Raw genomic sequence first — 24123 nt, forward strand, 5'->3', positions numbered from 1 at the left:
ATGTAATCATCATCATCATCATCACCAAATTTATTATTGTTATTATTATTATTATTATTATTATTATTATTATTATTATTATTATTATTATTATTATTATTATTATTATTATTTGTTGTTGTTGTTGTTGTTTCTAGGTTATTTTTCATTCTACTTGATGTTTGTTTTTCTACATAAAATGGCACAAATGGCTCTACCACCTACGTCACTAATAAACGACTCAGTTCAAGTTCTATGATGTCATTTAAAGGCGACACGGGGTGCGCTTCATACATCACACCGGGCAGCTGCTTCCTATTGTATGCTGCTTTCGGAAAGTCTGCCGCCTGTCGCAGATGTCCTCGTTGTGCTTATCAAACGTACCCATGCTTTTCCTTAGCGGGATCTTCCATTGAAGTCGCATCTTTAATTGTTGTATTTTACGAAAAACTTTACTGCAATTAAGAAACCAGTGACTTATGTTGAGTTTGTGTCGAGCAGAACCATGAACAGTCGGCTACAGGAAATCCGCGAAAAACAGAAACGTAGGCGATCGCTCTTGGCTCAACAGGCAAGCGTACACACAATGCTTTTGTCATCTCTCCCTCTCTTAACTATAGACGAATTATATTCATATCATGTAATTACTGTCTTATCGTGTTCACAGCTTGGAGCAAAAAGTGCAGACGCTATTGGAGCAGTTCTCAACAGCAAAGATGAACAGAAGGAGATAGAGGAGACCAGAGAAACATGCAGGTTAGCGTGTTTTAGTGTGAATGTTGGACTTGGACTTAAGTTATCGCAATACTTAGAATTGGTATTATTCTGTCTATTTTGAATATTAAAGCCTCAGAATTTAGAAGCCTTGGCAGTGAAGCTACGAAATGTTTTATGTGAGCCAACCCACCCCGCTCTCCCCTATGGTGGGAATGTTTGAGTCTTAATAACACAGGGATATCCATCTGTCCTTTGGTCTCGTTGTTATATCAATATACTGTGCATGTGTAATGAATCTAAAATCCTAATACATTTCCCATTCACAGGGCCTCGTTTGACAGTTCAGTCGTGTCTTCAAAGAAAAAACCACAGACTGAGGGTGATGATGCTGAAGAAGTTGTGGAAGAACAGCAAGTAGGCAAAAATGATTTGACTTGATTTTAGGAATCGTACACAAACACAAAAGTGTCATATTTTCCCTCAGACTGTGGATTTAACTAAATCAATCAATAGGTAGCGTTCACGTGACATCACAACATTCTAAAGAGCCTATAGTTTAACATTGAGGTGGAGGTCAACTGACGGTAACTATGGTAACGGTGGTAACTGACAAAATGCATATTTTTATGTCTTTGTTTTTTGGCTCATATCTCAGTCATTACTGGAGGAATCCACATAAAACAAAAACTGTCACAAAGTTCATCGTCTCCTCTGTCAGCATATATGAACTAATGTCCAATTATTTAATCTAAAAAATGTCAAAAAGTGGTGACAATATGCGAAAACATGATCATGATGTTGTCCAATAGAAAGGACTTTCAGACAAAAAAATAATATCACAGGTTTGTGAATCCAATCACGATCAAATACTGAAGAGGAAAAACATTTGTCAATTTTCGTTTTGGAGATTTCTTCCAAAAACTGCATTTCTCCCATAGAGTTGCATTGGCCCTGCCCTCCATCTGACATTATGACATCATCACATTCTAAATCGTGAACGCTACCTATTCATCAAAAAAAATAACCTTCACATTTATGCTCAAAATCATTTGACAAATTGTTCTGAAACAAGAATAAAAGACCAGATTCAGTATCTGAACTGGATTATTACATTTTATTTAATGTAATTTCAATTGAAAAATGTTCAAGATCCATGTTAATGGTTTAAAATGTCGTATTTATTATGTACCAGGATGAAATGGAGATGCAACAACCCGATGAAGGCAACCCATATGAGGAGGTGTACAAGGACTCAAGTACTTTTCTTAAGGTTCGGAACCTTTTTTTAAATATGATTTCTGTTTCTTTATTTATGGATAATGTTTGCATAGAAACACAACTGTATTTTACACACACTTTTTGTGTCAATCCACTTTATTTTTCTAGCACATTTAAAAAACACTGCAGTTCCAAAGTGCTACACGATGTGTGTGTTTCTGAAGTAGGATTTATTCACAATGCTCCTTTGTGTCTTGTTTTATACATTTTAGGGAACTCAAAGTTTAAACCCCCACAATGACTACTGCCAGCACTTTGTTGACACAGGCCACAGGCCACAAAACTTTATTAGGGATGTTGGTGAGTGCATTTAAAATAATCTTCTCATTAATTCTGTGTGTGAATTTGTGAAACTGAGGTTTTCGTGTTTGCAGGCCTGGCAGATCGATTTGAAGAGTATCCTAAACTCCGAGAGCTGATCAGACTTAAAGATGAGCTCATTTCAACCACCAACACTCCACCAATGTATGGCATCACTGTGTGTAAAATGTGTTCGTTCTTCAACTTGCTGTAAACTGTATGCATGTCTTCATACAGGTACCTCCAGGCAGATCCAGAGACCTTTGATTTGCAAGATTTGAAATGTAAATTTGATGTCATTCTGCTCGAACCCCCTTTAGAGGAATACTACAGAGAATCTGGCATCAGCCACACTGAACGTTTTTGGACATGGGATGATGTAGGTTTTTTTTTGCATGCAATGAGTCTATGATCATCATAGTTGATGCATTTTTAGTGCTGGACATATTAACACTAAAACATTTTTGGTTTTGATTTAGATCATGAAATTGGAAATAGAGGAGATATCAGCTCTTCGCTCATTTGTCTTTCTGTGGTGTGGCTCTGGGGAAGGATTAGATCTGGGCAGAATGGTAAGTTGCCTTTTGGCCTGGGCAGGCCTAATGATTTTGAGTCCCCGAAATGCAGTTTTGAAACAAGAAAATTCCAAGATATCACAATTTTCAGTACATATTTCTTTATTTAAAGAATGACATGAATCAAACGTCAGAACTGTTCATGTTTGCTCCTGTGCAGAGTGGAAAAGCAGTGGAAAGCCATTAAAACGGCTGTGATTATTTGCTGTGCACTTGCACTTTCCAGCTGCGTTAAGACCAAATATAATTTGAGTGTCAGGGCTATTTGCTTAACACATAAAGTCTATGGTGGACGCTCGCACTGGCAGGTCTAGTGGTAATAATTAAAATAATTTTTGGTTATTTTACAAGAAGGAGGTCCTTCTAAGATTCATCTAAACCTCTGAACACAACCAGAGCGTTTTTGGCGCTGATATCGCGTTAAGATCAAATTGCATAGAAACAAACTCTTTCATCAGTTACACTTTCCCTTCTCTTATTTTTATTGGTTGCTGAAAGTTCCCAATATCAATGATTTCTTCCAATGAGGAACAAGCCTAGAGCAGCATTAAGTCTCTGCTGCAGCATTTTTTATTCTGCTGCCATTCATGCCTACAAAATAATTTTATAAAATCTATGTGTGAAACATTTTGTCTTCATGTTAAATTACGTGCTTGCTCTGGAATGTGCTCAGGAGTTGGTTTACGTCTGATAAGATTGAGACATCTGTCATTGTCAGGGGAATAGCATAGCAGACAATATATGTATTCACACTTAAGCCTTTGCTATATAGACAGTCATTCTTACACCCTGCAAAGGACAAGCAGCATTATGTTCTTTGTTGCTCTTGTCATAAATGGAGAATTCACCTCACCTCAAGGCAGGTTATTTTTACCACATCATGAGAGACATGTTCAGTTTGTTCACACAACCTATTGTATTATTGACATCACCGATGATGAGGATAATGTAGTAATAATAATGATGAGTATTTATATTTTCAGTGTTTGAGGAAATGGGGCTTTCGACGATGTGAAGATATTTGTTGGATAAAGACGAACAAGAATAACCCAGGCAAGACAAAGGCCTTGGACCCAAAAGCAGTGTTCCAGAGGACTAAAGTACAGTATACACACACATACAGCTATATAAATGTCACATGTAGAAAAATAGTTAATAAATATAACATATTAATAACTAGAGTGGAACTATACCCTTAATTAAACACCCTCTTTTAGGAACACTGTCTGATGGGAATCAAAGGTACGGTTCGTAGGAGCACTGATGGGGATTTCATCCATGCCAACGTGGACATTGACTTAATCATCACAGAGGAGCCTGAGATGGGAAACGTCGAGAAGCCAGTTGAGATCTTTCACATCATTGAGCATTTCTGTTTGGGGCGTCGGAGGTTACACTTGTTTGGAAGAGACTCCACTATAAGGCCAGGTCAGATAAAACTTTCACATCTTATATCGTCTTTTACTAGTTAATAGCTATACTTAAGGTAGATTTTTTAGTTTTTTTTAGGTTTTCTCTGTTTTATTTCATTTTTATTTGTGTTTCAGGCTGGTTAACTGTGGGCCCCACTCTCACAAACAGTAACTTCAATCCAGAAGCTTATGCCTCTTACTTTGCATTGCCCAGCTCCAACCTGTCTGGTTGCACTGAAGAAATTGAACGACTGCGACCCAAGTCTCCTCCAGCTAAAATGAAGTCCGACCGAGGAGGCGGGGCTGCCAGAGGAGGTCGTGGTGGGCCCAACACGGGCAGAGGTGGAGACCGAGGACGGGATAGAAACCGACCAAATTTCCGTGGTGACAGGGGAGGGTTCAGAGGCAGAGGAGGACCACACAGGGGATTTCCACCACGTTAGACAGCCAAAAGAACAGCCCGTGTTTATAAATGATAAACATCACATGACAAGCTATAACTTTAGATCTTTCAAGATGATTATCCTCTATAATCTTGTTGTTTTTTGCTGACAACACTGAAATGTTTTTTTGTCTAAATGTTGTATCAATAAATGTCTTTCCCATGTTTTTAATATAGACTATCTGTGTGATGTTGTATTACGGGTAGTACTGTATCAAAGACAGAAATGCATATATATTTTTATAATTTGAAATACATTATTTGGAGTCCTATATTATGGATCTACTGACGAAAAAAATATAAGACATACCAGGCAGTATGGATGTAAATTAGCTATTCAGCTATAATCTGGTGGTGTGCATCTGTCTCTTATCTCAGAGACCCTTCAAATAAAGATTAAAATAAAGTTAAGGTAAAATTGTCCGGGTGCAGGGCCCACTGATCGAATGAGCTTTTTTCATTTATGTCTTGCTTTATCAACATAAACATTTTTATTTTCATTGTAACAAGCGTATCTCTTGTGTCTACCTGGTGGTCAATGAGTTCTGTCTTCCCTGACAGGCACCACATGCAAAAACAAGTTCACCAACACCTCCTCCTCGAAAGTTGAAGTAGTTGAATCAGTGTCTTGTTTTTACTGTCTTGAAATCTCCGAAAGCTCATTGGCTGGCCTTATCTGTTCATGCCTGTCCTGCGTGCTGTATGAATGTAAAGCATGACTTGAGGTTGCATATGCAAAGAATGGCTCACACCTTTTGATAAAATGTGCACAGTACACACCTCTGGACTCATTTTAGAACATTCATGCCCCTTGTGCCAGGGGTGGGATGTTTTAAATTATTGATAGATAAGACCACACATGGTTGTCGGCACTTGTCTTATGACTTCACAGGCATGAGGCCAACCTTGAAATCAATTGTTGTTGTATTACTATTTTTTTTTTTTAATCCAATGAACTGAAACCACATGTAAAATCCAAGCTGTTTCAATGAAGGACCATTAAGACCACAATGGTGCATCAACACAGCAAAACAACTGTGTGGCCCAGACCCAAATAAATCTGCAATCCACCTAAACTATTTTCCAAATGCTAATTGGCCTAATACATTTATTAAGTCTTTACAATACATTATGAGCAACAAATGTGCCACTGTGTGCCATTATTTATGTCTTTATTTTTACCTCAGGCCATTATATACTTTTATGTCTTTCTTAAACAATATGAACAGTATGTACAAACACTTTGGAATCCCTCCTAATTTTAATTTGTAACCAGGGCAATGCATAGTGTACCAATATCATTTTGTGGAGAAGCGGGAAAAAAAACATTCCTTACATCTTGTGAGCTAAAATAGAATGTTGTCAGTGCGGTTCTTTTACCAGCAACAACGTCATGAAACACATTTTTGTTTCCTGCCATTGAAAGGAAGGTTTCAACTATTTCTTTCTTTTGACGACCATGCAATAGACTTAAAAATAATCATGTTCTTGTAAAGTCAATGCGCTAAACACCACTTGCTTTGAATTAGGCTATTATTTTTATTATTGTATACAGTATTAATAATGAACAAGGATATCCAATACTCTCAATAAAAAATCCTTTAGTTTGTGCTGTTTGTGGGTCGGATACAGTAGCCACATTTTATGATTTTATTAAATGGCCATTACATGGGAGGATAATCCGGATAGAAAGTTAAGTTTGCATTTAACGGCCTGAGAAGCCAAGTATGCATTTGCAGCAACAGACCAAGTGGTAGCTTAGATTTGATCAGGGAAGGCGAATGCTCACAGTCACCCCCTGCTTGCCTTGAGACCGGCCAGATTGGATCATTTATGAATATGAATTTTTTCAGGCAGTTCAAAAAGAAAAAGTCGTGACTCTCTTGATCACTCAGCACAGCACTGACACCCAGGGTTTATGTCCACAAACAGTACAAAAAAGCATCAAACCATGATGTTTTATTATTTCATATGCTCTATTTGTAATAGTCCATTGTTAAATTATGTTACGATGTTTCTGTTTGATTTGATTAATGGTTCTGTGAGGCAACTGTTGTGTTATGGAGCTATACTGCTGATGAAACATTAAAGTACAATCAAATGTCAAAAGGAAAGCAGACCTATATGGTTGAATCACAGTGTTGTCATTAAGCACGTTATTGTAAGGTTAAAATTGTGAATTTGCCTGTTTGCAAGTCAAACGGGGTAAAAACAACTAAACAAATAAAACTCTACAACTGATACTAATACTTAAACATAAACTAAACTTCTGATGGATGTGTGGGTGTTTGCAGCAGTATATGTTTGTCTACATTCCACTTCACTTGACTAGACCAATGGTGGAATCGCAAATTTTAATAGTAACAAGTTCTGCCAGTTATGTTAAGCAGCCTGTTGTGAAACCTACTCCACATTAAAAGCCATAATAATAAGCTGACATCCATTAATCTGCAGGTGATGCTTTGCTCTTGTTAGTCTCGCAAAAGGACTTACAACCGGAGTTAGTTCAACCACATTATACCATGGAACAAGTACTTGGTAAGAGAATTATCAGTGTTTATTAATTGTTGTAATATTGCAATGTTTTATTTTTTTTGTTAAAACACTAAGCAAGAAAAAAAGTCAGGGAATATCTGCATTTTGGATATAATTTGAAAACATTTTACAAAGTTTGTTGGTTTTAATGATCTTAATGTGACATAGTTGGTAGTGTTTGCCCTTTGCTGAAGTGGCAAATTACACCTAGTAGGGTCATTTAAACAGTTAAGGGCACAGGGCACACAGTTTTGCCTGTTACCTCAACACAAAGCGAGATTAAGAAGAAAGAGTTATCAGAGAACATGTTTATTATTGACAACATGACAACACTGGCAATATATTTAAAAGTTTTTATTGGAGATGTTGAATTGGTTTCCTCTTGACGAGAGGCAGCAGGCAAACATTGTGACTCATGTAAGAATGCACGTGATATAAGGTGCATCAAAATCACAATAAAAGTTAACAGACATTCAAGAATTAAGGGGAGACGCGACGGGCAAAACTCCTTTTTCAACTTTAAACAAAACAAAACCTAATATTCACAATAACATATTTAATTAGTGCACTGATTTAATGTTTCTCCATAGATTTTTATGGAAAATTGTAATTTCAAGAGCCATTTTCTCAAAATGCATTTTTATGAGATTGGTGCGACAATAAATCCACGTCAGCAGCACTTCCAGACTTCAAATATTGTTAAGTCTTGGACTTAATATTCTGAAGGTATTTTAAGAGGGAATTTTTAATATCTAATTTCGCCTCAATAACTTGATCTATTGAGGCGAAATTTAAATTTTAACAGATTTTTCCACTAAAAAAAATCTACTTATATTAAAACTAGGGCTGTCAAAGTTAAAGCTTAACCCTCAATCACACCTTTAAAAAAGTTACATATTCCCTGACTTTTTTTCTTGCTTAGTGTTGCAAACATTGTAGCTTACACACATTTTCTATGGCAAATGATATATTTATATTTTGATACACAGTGTTTTTTTGTTTTTGTTTTTTTTAACAAAATAAATAAAACATTGCAATATTACAACAATTAATAAACACTGATAATTCTCTTACCAAGTACTTGTTCCATGGTATAATGTGGTTCAACTAACTCCGGTTGTAAGTCCTTTTGCGAGACTAACAAGAGCAAAGCATCACCTGTAGATTAATGGATGTCAGCTTATTATTATGACTTTTAATGTGGAGTAGGTTTCACAACAGGCAGAACTTGTTACTATTAAAATTTGCAATTCCACCATTGGTCTAGTCAAGTGAAGTGGAATGTAGACAAACATATACTGCTGCAAACACCCACACATCCATCAGAAGTTTAGTTTATGTTTAAATATTAGTATCAGTTGAAGAGTTTTATTTGTTTAGTTGCTTTTACCCCGTTTGACTTGCAAACAGGCAAATTCACAGTTTTAACCTAACGTGCTTAATGACAACACTGTGATTCAACCCTATAGGTCTGCTTTCCTTTTGATATTTGATTGTACTTTAATTACGTTACATTGCTGCACGAATTCTGACCAAAAACACTCATAAATGTGTCGAATTGATCTTTTTTTTTATTTTTTCATTTTCATACATATAAATTAATAATTAACTTTTTTTTTGAAAAAGAAAAGAATGTAACCCTTTAATTGCCAACTCTCTGTCAGAAAGTTACCTCAGTCCATGGTCCAAAAACATACAAAAAAATTATATTTTTAACATTTCAAATGCAAAATGGGAAATTTCTGTTCTGGCTGGTGTGGCCAGATGTCTGTGAAATATGACCGGCAGGATTGGTCTTTTTATGAAAATGTGTTGATGTAGTGGCAATTTTAGTAAAGAACTAGCATTGTGGCTGCTTGAGACTTTAGAGAGATATAAGGTTAGGGTTTTTTGTCATTATACATCAACAGTACAATTAAACTTGGCCTCTGCGTTTACACTAGATGGCCCGTAAGGAGCAGTGGGCAGGCAGCAGTGCTGCGCCCGGGGACCCATCTCCAGATGTGGAGCCAGGCTGGTGGTCAGAAACCTTAGTATCCAGAGGAAACCTACGCACACACAGGGAGAACATGCAAACTCCACACAGAAAGGCCTCGTCCAGGTGGGAATCGAATCCAGACCTTCTAGCTGTGAAGCACGAGTGCTAACCACTGCGCCACCATGCCGCCCTATAACTCAATGAAGGAATGAAATTATTTTTTTATTTTTTATTTTATTTTGGAGGTTGATCTTGATCTCTCATACCTAAATCTAATTCCGTACAGAAAGCAAATCAACGCACCACATTTCCACTTAGAAACAAATCCTTCATGTCACATTTCATATTTCAGTATTTGTGCTGCCAGATGTCACAAATACTGGTGCTGTATTTGTGCCGGACCAGTACAACAAATACAGCACCATTTTGCATTTGAAATTTAAAAAAATATTACATTTTTTTTGGTTTTGGAACATGCACTTCAGAACGTCGGCAATGAAAGTGTTAAAGTATTTCAATCAATCAATCAATCAATCAATCAATCAATCAATCAATCAATCAATCAATCAATCAATCAATCAATCAATCAATCAATCAATCAATCAATCAATCAATCAATCAATCAATCAATCAATCAATGTTTTTTTTATAGCCCAATATCACAACAGAAGTTGCCTCACAAGGCTGCACCAAACATTCAGGCAATAAAACAGAGCAATAAATATGACAATGTAAAGTTCAGGTGAATGAAGTATCCAGGCAAACATGTCCAAATAAACGTCGGCAGCAGGAGGCAACAAGCGGCGCGGGTGTCCCCCGTCCTTAGACTCTCCAACACGGCGAGGAAAAACTCAAAAACCCAGCGGGAGAAAAGAGAAACCTTGAGGAGAAGCACAGAAGGAGAGATCCACTCCCAGAAACCCAGGGCCGAAGGATCCCTCCCTCAGCAGACGGGCCAAGATTGCAGCCCGTCCAGTCCTCAGATTCCAGTATGCAGGGTTCCTCCATTCAGCCGAGGTAATCCGTTCGATCTCGACAGGCACTCCCGAGGGGGAGTGGGACAGGAGACACCATGTGAATAGTAATGAACGGACTACAGATAAATTAAACATTGTATCATAATAAGACAAAGCCTGCAGAAGAAGAGGATAGCACTCAGTGGACCGTACTTCCCACAGCAGTGTTCCTCCTAAGGCAGCTTTCTTCAGGCTGTGGGTTAGAGCTTTACCTAACTGACCTGGCTATAAAATATTTAAAACAAATATTTAAAAAGTAATATTCTTTGTATAATGTATGACAGGAGAGGTCGACTTAAAAAAATAAAACCAAAAAAACAAATACGTTTTTTGCAGCAAATATATACTGTATATATTAGTAAATTAATATTATTGATTTGTTGGTTTCAATCTTGCCGAGGCAACCAAATTGGCTCAGGCCGGCCCTGTCAGGTCTCCAGCCTCCCCCAACTAATGCATCATAGGCTTGTCTAATTTTGCTATTTTAATAAGAATGACTTTAAATTGTTCTTAAACTCTTAAACTTAAATGTGTGTTTTTCAGCTGCAAACTTCTCTTTCTTTACACATTATAGTTATGACCTTTCCTCTCAGGTCAGAGATTTCTAACCTTTGCTTGTCTTACGTACACCTTGTGGTACAATTTCAGCCAGGACACCAACTACACAAGTTTACCCCTAGAGTGACTTTTGTTTTTGTCTTTTCCACCTGCAATAGCTGTATTTTGTCATATTATTCAATAAACTTAATTTTTTATACATTTGTGCATTTTCTTCATACCTTACAGTAATTTTGTTACAAATAAAGCTAATATGAGCTGGAATAATATCTCCATCTAATGTTTAGACATTATCTACCCATACTAATGTGTTATGATTACTTAACAGGCCTTAAGAGATGTCCTCTACATGGAGGGGTTGCCAACAATCTATCTTAATACATGGCAGGCAACCTAAATAAACCCTATACTAGACTAGCCCTTGTCAAAAATGTCCAGGTCCATGACCAGGTCAAACAGAAGAGACTGAATATGCCCCTGGTGTTTTCTGACAAGATTACTCCCATGTTTTTGATCTGACGTACAGGAGTAAAGGCCGACAAGATGTAAAAGCATATTGCAGTATTTTCATTGTTGTAAAATATCAACGCTATGGTCAGAAGTTAGCACATAGATGAGTAACCCGCGGCATGCATTTAAACTTTGAATCTGTAGAGCCTCAAGAATCATTCACCTTACCGCATTGTCCTTTTATACCTAATGTGCACAGACATTGACACGTGATACCAGTGAATAAATGCTTACAATAAATTGAATTTAATGTGTGTTTTTGACAGTTTGCTTCATTTCTCAAGCTTGAACCAGAGTTTTATTTACGCAAAAAAATACACATTCATCAAGTAACAGTTTATAATATTTAGTATACTATTTTACTCTTTTGAGCCTATGAGACAAATTTTGAGCCATATTTTACACCTTCATTGGCACAAAGTGCTTTACAGCAAGGAACCAGTCACCCATTCATACACCAGTGTACGCAGACACTGAAGGCAAGGTGGGTGAAGTGCTTTGCTCAAGAACACAGCGACAGTGTGCACCTGCGGGAGCTGGGATAGGAACCCCCGACCCTCTGATCATGAGAACCCAATCTACCAACTGCACCACTGTCGACGTGGCTTGAGCAAAAATGTCACCTGAAAATGAATGTATATTATTGTGCAAAAGTAAGTCTTTGAAGAATTGTGGACATAGACTGCAGAGGAGTAAAGTGTAAAGGTATTATTCCAAAGTCACGTCTGGAGGAGCTGAGTCTGCTCCTCAGTCTCACACAGCAGCTTGATTAAGTATGAGGCAGGACGATGACTCTTGCACACCATCTTCAAGGTCTGCCAGCACACTCAGACCAGGAGAAACTTCCACTTTCAGGGCCGACTACTGTCCAGTTGGTTGGCGACATACACTGTCCATATTGCAACATCTGTCACCAACAGGTGCCTGTTGTATCAACAATTTGCCAAAATAAATTCATTTTATCAATTTATGGATTGAGTGTTCTTTGTATGTTGTTGTGTTGTTTTCATGTATGTTTTTACCCCATAGGACTGCAGATGGATATTGGCTCTGAGCTAAATCTGGCATATTTACAGCACTAGTTGTCTGTTTATTAATGTGCACTGTCCCATTCAAACAAATGAATAAATGAAAATGAAAAATGAAGCGACAAACAGGGGCTATATATACCTGGTTGCTTTGTGTGAGATGTACCGATTGAGGCGTCCTCATGCCAGACGCATGGATGAAAAGCCGTCATTGCACGGTACTAAGGAAGCTAAAAACAAGGCTGAGTTATATTAGCTTTACATGTTCTTGGCATGAATTCTGACCAAAAACACTCCTAAATCATGAAGTTGAAATGCTGTAGTTGCCGTTTCTAGTACAGAAGATGACTCAAGAACCTTCATCTAACATAGACAACTCCTGTACGACTGAGAGCTTACACAGATGCGTTAGGTATGATTGTATCCCTGCCCTAAGTTTGACCGATGGTTACCAATCTGCCGAACGACCACGAATCACTCATCTGCACACAGAGTCTGACACATAAGCAAGGTGGGTGAAGTGTCTCCCCCGAGGACACACCTTCAGTCCGAATGAGGGCTTTGTGTCTGTAGATAAATGCTATAACACATAAGCCACAAACTGACCGTTGTTTGAAATATGAAGTGGAAACACCTGACTTGTCCGTGAACATGACAGGAGAGCTTTCTACACTGAAAGAGAAGAATGCATATTTGAAATGTCACAAATATTTTCTGTAGATCACCCAGAACACGAGCATTGTTATTCTCATTCACCAAGGGAAACAAGATTTTCAAGTTTGTCAGTGCATTTTTTTCACAGGGCAGATTTTCTGGTCTTCTCTACAAAAACCTTTCTCAAGCAGACCATCTCATTTTACTCTCACACTGGATGCTTACGTTGTGATCTCTGGCATACTCAGAGCCATACCTATGCAGTAGATACAACCATAGTTTGGACACTAAACTCTACCAGGGTAAGTTCAAGTCATCCTTTTAATGGCAAAAAATTATTTGATTGATGTAATTATAAAAATGGTATGAAATAGTGATTCTGACAGAGATCTTAATATCTGTGAATAATATAATGCTACTAATATTATACCTTTTTTTCCCCACACCTTTCAATAATAAAACAGAAATGTAATGAAAGATTATATTTACACTAAATATGTTTTCGTGGGAAATTTGTTGCTTAAAATTTTTGGCCACAGATTCCCACAAACAAACTCCTATAACTTGTAACCGTGAACCACACAATTTAGTTAAAATTTTATAATGATTTAAACCAAACTGTAACAAGTATTTTTGCTGTATATCCAAATCTCTATTTTCTTTCATTCAACTTAATGACAAAATGGTCATTGGTGACCTAGCCTCCATTGTGTCTGAACTCATAAGGTTTTTAATTTTTTCAAATATTAAAAAGATATAGGAGATTTTAATACGAATTTTCCCTCTGAATCAGAGGAGACTGTTGCCCTTCAAGTGATCTTGTCACGGCCAACTGCCTCCTCATTAAAAATCATTGCCCACGATCCATTGAAAAAGAGGCTGAAAATTGCCATAAGTAACAAACAAAAATGCTTTTCTCAATAACCAAAGGAACATGCATCGTGTTTTACTTGATCATTTATTTTCAGTGATCACAAATGGATGACCTACAAAGCCTTGGAATAAATGAGTGACTGAGACTGAATACATCAATTTCTTTTCCTTTTCCGTTATTCTTCTACAACAAACCCAAAAAAACAAAACTGTTACCTGTTAATCTCATTTATGCTCCCTAATGTCACATATGGACAGTTAATTATGTCTCATATGAAAAAGAAGCCTTTTAGCCAGAGCCGGTGCTGGCCCTTCTGGGACCTTAAGCAAAAATCCACACAGGGGCCCTACAGTTGCGTCCTATGGCTATTCGATGAAGAGCAAATCCATTTATGGTCAAAAACAGTTCCACTGTACAGTAGAGCAGGGCAGAAGCGGAACATACAGACCTCAATTCAGGCCCTGTCCCTCTGTGTGAGAACCACTAACCACGAAGCCACTGTGAGACTGGGATTTAGGACTACTACTAGTCTATTTCCCCCACTTTTTAAAATGGCAAATAGCAAATGGTCCCACTCTCTCACCTCTGGTCCCTGACCCGCAGTTTGGGAACCACTGATTTGAAACTAACTAAAACCTGCACCTGACGGTTATTTCTGTCTGACCACTGGGAATTTGCCTGTGAGTTTTAGACTGTGCACATTCAGAGAACCAGAGTTACTGTAAGTTATTGTGCTCATGAGAACCATGTGGATTCAACTCCACTTTTAAACAAAAAGGCCACGGAGAACGGCTTTTTACTCGTCTATTTACCAAACTACTGTCCTGATACTCTAGATTCACCAGACACAAGAGAGTTTAAATGAGAGTGTGGCCGTTGCGGCCCAGAGTCCGGGACACGGTGACATGCAGCCGCGGAGGAGCCGCGCATGAGGGGAGCATCAGGTGAAGCGAGCACCGGGAGGCAGACTCGCGCTTTGGACTCTCCTACTCTTTCACTTCAGCAGACTGCTCCGTTTTGGTGTTACATGTGGCAAAGTAGGCGGAGAGTGAGTGCGCGCTGTCAGAGAGCCTGTCCCCGTAACAACGCGTTGATTAATCAGTGAAACAACACCGTAGTGTGACTGAGATGATGCGGGGCCTTTGTGGCTGCGGGGGCTCTACCCACCTTGCGTAGTTTGCGCATAGGAAAAACCGGCTCTGCTTTTACCTGCATTTTTTAAGCTTCTTAGGTGTAAGCTTTTGGAACAGTGTAGAAATGCATATGATTAAAAAGTTTAATTTTTTAGACATTGGGAATAATTTGTACTAACTTTTTTCAGATATATGGAGCCATTAACACTTTTTGTCCTGTTAGCAGGTAATTCACTCAAAATTCACTTTAAGTCAGTTGTATTATTTACAATGTAATAAATATTTCATAATACTGTATATAAATTGTTTTTCCCATGCAGGTCTAATAGGGACATCAGCAACCAATGCAACAACAGGTAAAATGACCTCATGAAATGGTCCTCATTTTGCTACACCTTTTGTTAGACACACATTACTTGGCATTTACAAACACACTCTATGGAACTAAACATCAGAATGATCTTCTCATAATGAATAACATATTTCATTTAGTAAAAATAAAAATAAAAAATGTATTTAATAATATAGTTGGTGAATCCTGGTTATGTTGTCATGTATTTTGTTTTTAATTCTATTTAATAACACAAAAAGTTGCAGTCTGCTGCTGGTTGAAGTGCCTAATATGCTTCTTCTAAGTGCAAATTAGGTGCTTTAAAAAACAACATTTCAATGATGTAAATCAATGATGTAAATGTCATGGTAAGGAGTGTAGAGATATTTGTAGTTACATGTTTGTGGATTAGATGCATCTCTTCTTTGAAAAGGAGTGTTGCATTTTAAGAATGCTGTGTGAATTAGACGCAGAATTCTCTCAGTAACTTATATAATACAAAATCGACCTTTTAGAGCTTTTACCATATTACATTTTTCTTACCTTTTGAGAAAACACAGTAAGAATCATGTTTTGAGCAACTCACACATGTTTGAGTAGTCTTTAACCTCCCCAAATGCCCATTTTAAGTGCTACCATGCCAGCTCATCTGGAGCACCTCCCATTTACCCCGAGCTTCACCTGCAGCACTATGTAACCACTAAATACTTTCCTTAGCTTCCTAACTTCTCCTTCCATCGCAGGTGCAAAAATATCTCCAAAGCTACAGCAACAGACCGTATTATTTTTCTAAACTATATCCTTATTGACAGCACCTATGGGGAAGGGGTGCGAGGGGAGGGGGAGGGAGGGGCTTGTGAAGGGAGTGCTTAGTAGACCAGGAAGTAAGGCTCAGGGAATATTTTAATAAGCCTAGCATTTAAGTGTCGGATAAATTCAAATAATAAATAAAACATATTCTCATTTCCTTTGCTTTTTGTAGCTCAAGCACAATCTAATGCTACCTTGACTCAACCAACCAATGTGACATCACCGCCACCATCAAACATTACGTCACCTCCACCAACAAACATGACATCACCGCCACCATCAAACATGACGTCACCTCCACCAACCAACATGACATCACCTCCACCAACCAACATGACGTCACCTCCACCAACGAACATGACGTCACCTCCACCAACCAACATGACATCACCTCCATCAACAAACATGACATCACCGCCACCATCAAACATGACGTCACCTCCACCAACCAACATGACATCACCTCCACCAACCAACATGACGTCACCTCCACCAACCAACATGACGTCACCTCCACCAACCAACATGACATCACCTCCATCAACAAACATGACATCACCTCCACCAACCAACATGACGTCACCTCCACCAACCAACATGACGTCACCTCCACCAACCAACATGACATCACCTCCACCAACCAACATGACCTCACCTCCACCAACCAACATGACGTCACCTCCGCCAACAAACATGACGTCACCTCCACCAACCAACATGACGTCACCTCCACCAACAAACATGACGTCACCTCCACCAACCAACATGACTTCACCTCCACCAACCAACATGACGTCACCTCCACCAACCACCATGACATCACCTTCCCCTACCAAAGTCTCAACCCCAAACATTCCAACTACACCTGCACCCACAGCACCAGCACCTGAAGAGCCAAAAATAAAACTGGAATTCAAGATGCAGGAAACGTTCACCCCCAGCCTTGAAAACACATCTTCACCTGAGTTCAAGGCATTGGAAGAAAAAGTCTCAGAAGCGGTGAGATCTTGTTTTCTATAGATTATTGTAGAGTCAGTCTATAAAATGATGCAAGCCTAAAATCTTGAACTTTTCATCCACAGCTTAATAATGTTTATTCAGCCAAATTTGGGTCATCATTTAATCGGACAGTGATTAAAGGCTTCAGGTATTATTCCAGAACTTTTATAGAATAATTGTACATTATACTATTGATGTTTTCCTTTTTATTTACAGTCCAGGGTCTGTCAAAGCAGACGTTGAATTGGTATTTAATGAAGCAAACACATTGCCCAATACATCATCTGTCTCTGACACTTTGGTAGAAGCTACATCCAGTTCAAACTTTTCACTGAGTGTCAATACATCAAGTATTTCGGCTGAGGGTAAGCATTTTCTTGGCGGTCATTTCTTGACAATGTCACAGGGATACTCTATATAATAATATATTCTATTTATATTTCTTAGTTGTGGAAACACCAACTGCTGCACCTACTACTGCTCTTTCAACTGTCATCACCGCCAATACACCAAGTAAGAACTCATCGAACATGTACATTATTCATTTCATACAAAAGGTACTCATGTTTATTTATTTTTCAGTGGCCAATGTCACATCTTCACCAACCAACATGACCTCACCTCCATCAACCAACATGACGTCACCTCCACCAACCAACATGACGTCACCTCCACCAACCAACATGACGTCACATCCACCAACCAACATGACGTCACCTCCACCAACCAACATGACATCACCTCCACCAACCAACATGACGTCACCTCCACCAACCAACATGACGTCACCTCCATCAACCAACATGACATCACCTCCACCAACCAACATGACGTCACCTCCATCAACCAACATGACCTCACCTCCACCAACCAACATGACATCACCTCCACCAACCAACATGACGTCACCTCCATCAACCAACATGACGTCACCTCCACCAACCAACATGACGTCACCTCCATCAACCAACATGACCTCACCTCCATCAACCAACATGACATCACCTCCACCAACCAACATGACATCACCTCCACCAACCAACATGACGTCACCTCCATCAACCAACATGACGTCACCTCCACCAACCACCATGACATCACCTTCCCCTACCAAAGTCTCAACCCCAAACACTCCAACTACACCTGCACCCACAGCACCAGCACCTGAAGAGCCAAAAATAAAACTGGAATTCAAGATGCAGGAAACGTTCACCCCCAGCCTTGAAAACACATCTTCACCTGAGTTCAAGGCATTGGAAGAAAAAGTCTCAGAAGCGGTGAGATCTTGTTTTCTATAGATTATTGTAGAGTCAGTCTATAAAATGATGCAAGCCTAAAATCTTGAACTTTTCATCCACAGCTTAATAATGTTTATTCAGCCAAATTTGGGTCATCATTTAATCGGACAGTGATTAAAGGCTTCAGGTATTATTCCAGAACTTTTATAGAATAATTGTACATTATACTATTGATGTTTTCCTTTTTATTTACAGTCCAGGGTCTGTCAAAGCAGACGTTGAATTGGTATTTAATGAAGCAAACACATTGCCTGATACATCATCTGTCTCTGACACTTTGGTAGAAGCTACATCCAGTTCAAACTTTTCACTGAGTGTCAATACATCAAGTATTTCGGCAGAGGGTAAGCATTTTCTTGGCGGTCATTTCTTGACAATGTCACAGGAATATATAATAATATATTCTATTTATATTTCTTAGTTGTGGAAACACCAACTGCTGCACCTACTACTGCTCTTTCAACTGTCATCACCGCCAATACACCAAGTAAGAACTCAACGAACATGCACATTATTCATTTCATACAAAAGGAACTCATGTTTATTTATTTTTCAGTGGCCAATGTCACATCTTCACCAACCAACATGATGTCTCCTCCACCAACCAACATGACATCACCTCCACCAACCAACATGACGTCACCTCCACCAACGAACATGACGTCACCTCCACCAACCAACATGACGTCACCTCCACCAACCAACATGACGTCACCTCCACCAACCAACATGACGTCACCTCCACCAACCAACATGACATCAGCTCCACCAACCAACATGACATCACCTCCACCAACAAACATGACGTCACCTCCACCAACCAACATGACGTCACCTCCACCAACCAACATGACGTCACCTCCACCAACCAACATGACGTCACCTCCACCAACCAACATGACGTCACCTCCACCAACCACCATGACATCACCTTCCCCTACCAAAGTCTCAACCCCAAACACTCCGACTACACCTGCACCCACAGCACCAGCACCTGAAGAGCCAAAAATAAAACTGGAATTCAAGATGCAGGAAACGTTCACCCCCAGCCTTGAAAACACATCTTCACCTGAGTTCAAGGCATTGGAAGAAAAAGTCTCAGAAGCGGTGAGATCTTGTTTTCTATAGATTATTGTAGAGTCAGTCTATAAAATGATGCAAGCCTAAAATCTTGAACTTTTCATCCACAGCTTAATAATGTTTATTCAGCCAAATTTGGGTCATCATTTAATCGGACAGTGATTAAAGGCTTCAGGTATTATTCCAGAACTTTTATAGAATAATTGTACATTATACTATTGATGTTTTCCTTTTTATTTACAGTCCAGGGTCTGTCAAAGCAGATGTTGAATTGGTATTTAATGAGGCAAACACATTGCCCAATACTTCATCTGTCACTGACACTTTGGTAGAAGCTACATCCAGTTCAAACTTTTCACTGAGTGTCAATACATCAAGTATTTCGGCAGAGGGTAAGCATTTTCTTGGCGGTCATTTCTTGACAATGTCACAGGGATACTCTATATAATAATATATTCTATTTATATTTCTTAGTTGTGGAAACACCAACTGCTGCCCCTACTACTGCTCTTTCAACTGTCATCACCGCCAGTACACCAAGTAAGAACTCAACGGACATGCACATTATTAATTTCATACAAAAGGAACTCATGTTTATTTATTTTTCAGTGGCCAATGTCACATCTTCACCAACCAACATGACGTCACCTCCATCAACCAACATGACGTCACCTCCACCAACCAACATGACGTCACCTCCACCAACCAACATGACGTCACCTTCACCAACCAACATGACATCACCTCCATCAACCAACATGACGTCACCTCCACCAACCAACATGACGTCACCTCCACCAACCAACATGACATCACCTCCATCAACCAACATGACATCACCTCCACCAACCAACATGACGTCACCTCCACCAACCAACATGACGTCACCTCCACCAACCAACATGACGTCACCTCCACCAACCAACATGACGTCACCTCCACCAACACAGAAAACTACACCTGTTATAACAGCAGCACCTGAGACAGATTTAAAAATAACACTTGAATTTAAGATGCAGGAAACCTTTACACCCAGCCTTGAAAACACATCCTCTCCTGAATTCAAGGCACTGGAAGAAAAAGTCACAAACGCGGTGAGAGCGTTATTGTTTTCATAATACATTTTCAAATACATTACATTTTGCTTTAATTCAGTACTTAATTGTCTTTTTACTATTTCCACAGCTTAATGCCGTTTATTCTGCTCAATATGGATCAAAATTTAACCGTACCATAATTAAAGCGTTCAGGTTTGTAGACAGAGTTTATATTTTATTTTATTAATATTTTTTTCTTGATTGTCATACATTTATTCCTCTACAGCAAAGGATCTGTTAAAACAGAGGCAGAATTGGTTTTTAATGAAGGAAATACATTGCCAAATACAACTTCTGTCGCTAGTACTTTGGTGGAGGCTTCATCCAGTTCAAACTTTTCCCTGAGTGTTAATACTTCAACAATTTCTGCAAGTGGTGAGTATTTGTTTGATATTTTATTGCCCTCGTCTTTAAAAGAACAAAGGTACTCATGAAGACTTTTGTAATCATATTTTTCTCAATTCAAGCCAACAGCCAACAGACAACCGTAGCTCCAACTGCAGCTCCTACAACAGTCGTCATAACCACTGCAACCAGTAAGCAATATACATATTATAATTTACTTGAATGGCCCATCCGCCCATAAATCTGTCTAAAACTCGTTCAATCAATTTTCAAAATAAAATTAACATGAAATTACCTTAAATACCTTTATGTTAAAATAAAAGCTTATCTTTCCCAGACAATGAAAGTGGAGTGGCGTTGTTGGAAAGTCAACAAATGTTTAAAGTCATCATTCTAAACTATGACCAGCTGCTAACAGTTCAGTAACAGAAACAGTTCATTATTTTGATGTTAAGAAACATACAAATGGCAGTTGCAGCCTACCCACCCCTCGTACATAACTATCCATGTCCATTTGCATAGTGCCTAATATTCTATACACACAAGGCCAGTTGTGTGCAGGAGTTCACTGCTCACAAGTAAATAATATTGACATTTCATTACATGAGACAAAAAATACTTATTGCAGACATTTCATAGTTATTTTCTATTTGTTCTGAAAATTGATTAAACATATGATATAGGCCTATGGATTGGAATATTGTGTTTGTATACCATTCATTCCCTTAAATTAGTCCATCAGGCATAACTGAATGTTCTGTTTGTTTTCACCAGGTAATGCTACATCAGCGGGCATAACTTCTCCTCCGCAAACAAACGCAACAACACCTCCGCAAACAAACGCAACAACACCTCCGCAAACAAACGCAACGACACCTCCGCAAACAAACGCAACATCTCCTGCTCCTACAAACATGACATCTCCTCCACCGACAAATGCAAATGCAACCACTGCAGCTGCTACCATAGCAACGACTGCCTCTACATCCAGTGAAGGAACAATGGGCCTAACTTTTAAACTTAATCAAACATTTTCATCCGATCTTCTTAACTCATCTTCTGCTGCTTATCAGGCCTTAGCGTCATCTGTAACTAGTGAGGTAAGGTTGTTAAAGACAAGCACATAATGTACAACACACACATAGTTACTGTAGATTACCATGAGCTGAACATAGATCAGAGCGTGTATTGCTTTAACGGTTCCCTTTGAACTTGCAGGTGAATGCAGCATGTACTAAACTTTATGGATCAACTTTCAGTCGATCAGTTATTAATTCCTTCAAGTAAGACACTTTTTTTGCACATTCGTCTGTTCTTTTGCTGTGTTTACGACCTTTTCCTTTCTATTACAGAAGTGGATCTGTTGCCGTTGACATGACTATCGTGTACACCAATCAAAGCTCTGTTCCAACATCAAGCTCAGCAACTTCAGCTCTAAGCACAGAACTCAGCAGCTCGACCACATTAAGCGTAGTGTCTGGAAGCGTCTCAGCAGGTATGTGGAAATATTTATTCATATATATATTTTTAGTTGCTTTTGCTACTTTTTGTAGAAAATAGAAAAAATGGTGAGATGTATTTTTTTTATTTATCTTGTGCTCCTCACACTTAGTCTCAATTACTTAGTCTGACCAGAAGCATAAAGAGGCAGCGCATTGAAACTTTTTGATTATTCATCATCCCAGATGATGAGCGAGAATTCTGATGAAATTGAATCAGAGAGTGACATGGTTGCATTAGTGTCTGTGCCATATTCAACACCTGTGCAAGAAAATGTGATGATTTTTGATCTAAGATGTCCAGCTGTATACATTGATTGGGCTCTATTTATTGATTTGGTAATGAATATTATGTGTTTTGCTACATGGATTGTTCAGCAATACAACTAAATAACTTCTTTTAAAAATATTTTGAAATTTTAATCAATTTCAGAGTCAACAAGTGCTGCAACTACAGTTGCTGCCAACACAACCGCTGCTGTGGCTGTTACTACAGCTGCTGCTGCTACCAACACCACCGCTGCTGCTGCAAACACAACCGCTGCTGTGGCTGTTACTACAGCTGCTACTGCTGCCAACACCACCGCTGCTGCTGCCAACACCACCGCTGCTGTGGCTGTTACTACAGCTGCTGCTGCTGCCAACACCACCGCTGGTGTGGCTGTTACTACAGCTGCTGCTGCTGCAAACACCACCGCTGGTGTGGCTGTTACAACAGCTGCAGCTGCAGCAAATACGACTGCTGCTGTGGCTGTTACTACAGCTGCTGCTGCTGCAAACACAACCGCTGCTGTGGCTGTTACAACTGCTGCAGCTGCAGCAAATACGACTGCTGCTGTGGCTGTTACTACAGCTGCTGCTGCAGCAAACACAACCGCTGCTGTGGCTGTTACAACCGCAGCTGCAACCACTACAACTGCAAATACAAATGCACCATCATCCAGTGAAGGAACACAGACCTTAACTTTTAAACTAGACCAAACCTTTACATCTGATCTCCAGAACTCATCTTCTACGGCATTCAAGACCTTAGCAAACACCGTGCTAAGTGAGGTAAGATAATCAAATAGCAACATAATGTATGTATGTACTGCAACAATGCACACTATTTAACTGCATGAAACAAAATAGTCATAAAATAACAAACTACATTAACTATACAGTGTAAATATCTTGTCTGTGCTTCTTTTTCTTTAACAGGTCAATGCAATTTGTACGAATCTTTATGGTTCAAGTTTTCTACGCTCTATAATTAATTCATTTACGTAAGTGTTGCTTTTTTTTTTTATAAAAGAAAGAACAAGAGAGATTCTTAAGTGCAAAAAATCACTAAAAATCCCATGTATAATTACAGGAGTGGATCTATAGCTGTTGACATGACTCTTGTGTACAAAAATAAAACTTCAGTTCCAGCATCCAGCACTGCAACATCACAATTAAGTACCGCCTTGTCCAATTCCACCACCTTGAATGTCATAGCAGGCAGCGTCTCAGCACGTAAGTTAAAGCTTCATTATTTTGTATTCAAATTTTCTAAAATGTTCTGTTTGAAATAACATCTACTCTAACAACTATTTCAGAGTCATCAGCAAGCAGCTCCCAACCCAAACTGATCTCCATGTCCCTCCTGACATTAATACTTCTGACTATCACACGCTTTCTGACAGATGTGTAA

At 38.9% G+C, this 24123-nt stretch overlaps 1 protein-coding gene across 1 annotated transcript; it reads left to right on the forward strand.

Annotated features, from left to right (window-relative positions):
• The first annotated feature begins 360 nt into the window (after window positions 1–360).
• On the forward strand, window positions 361–4923 carry mettl14 (methyltransferase 14, N6-adenosine-methyltransferase non-catalytic subunit). The gene is made up of 11 exons (XM_079553987.1): window positions 361–550; window positions 647–735; window positions 1023–1110; window positions 1889–1966; window positions 2187–2274; window positions 2349–2439; window positions 2512–2653; window positions 2754–2846; window positions 3833–3949; window positions 4067–4277; window positions 4397–4923. Exons 1-11 carry the CDS (start codon window positions 485–487, stop codon window positions 4702–4704), a joined length of 1371 nt encoding a protein of 456 aa, XP_079410113.1. The 5' UTR covers window positions 361–484; the 3' UTR covers window positions 4705–4923.
• The last annotated feature ends 19200 nt before the right edge of the window (window positions 4924–24123 follow it).

Source organism: Gobius niger (genome assembly GCF_951799975.1).
Source record: "Gobius niger genome assembly, chromosome: 3".
Lineage (NCBI taxonomy): Eukaryota > Metazoa > Chordata > Actinopteri > Gobiiformes > Gobiidae > Gobius > Gobius niger.

Coding starts and splice junctions, on each gene's coding strand:
- mettl14 (XM_079553987.1), top strand. CDS start 485: ATGAACAGTCGGCTACAGGAAATCCGCGAAAAACAGAAACGTAGGCGA. Junction 551..646: donor GATCGCTCTTGGCTCAACAG/GCAAGCGTACAC, acceptor TCGTGTTCACAG/CTTGGAGCAAAAAGTGCAGA. Junction 736..1,022: donor GAGACCAGAGAAACATGCAG/GTTAGCGTGTTT, acceptor TCCCATTCACAG/GGCCTCGTTTGACAGTTCAG.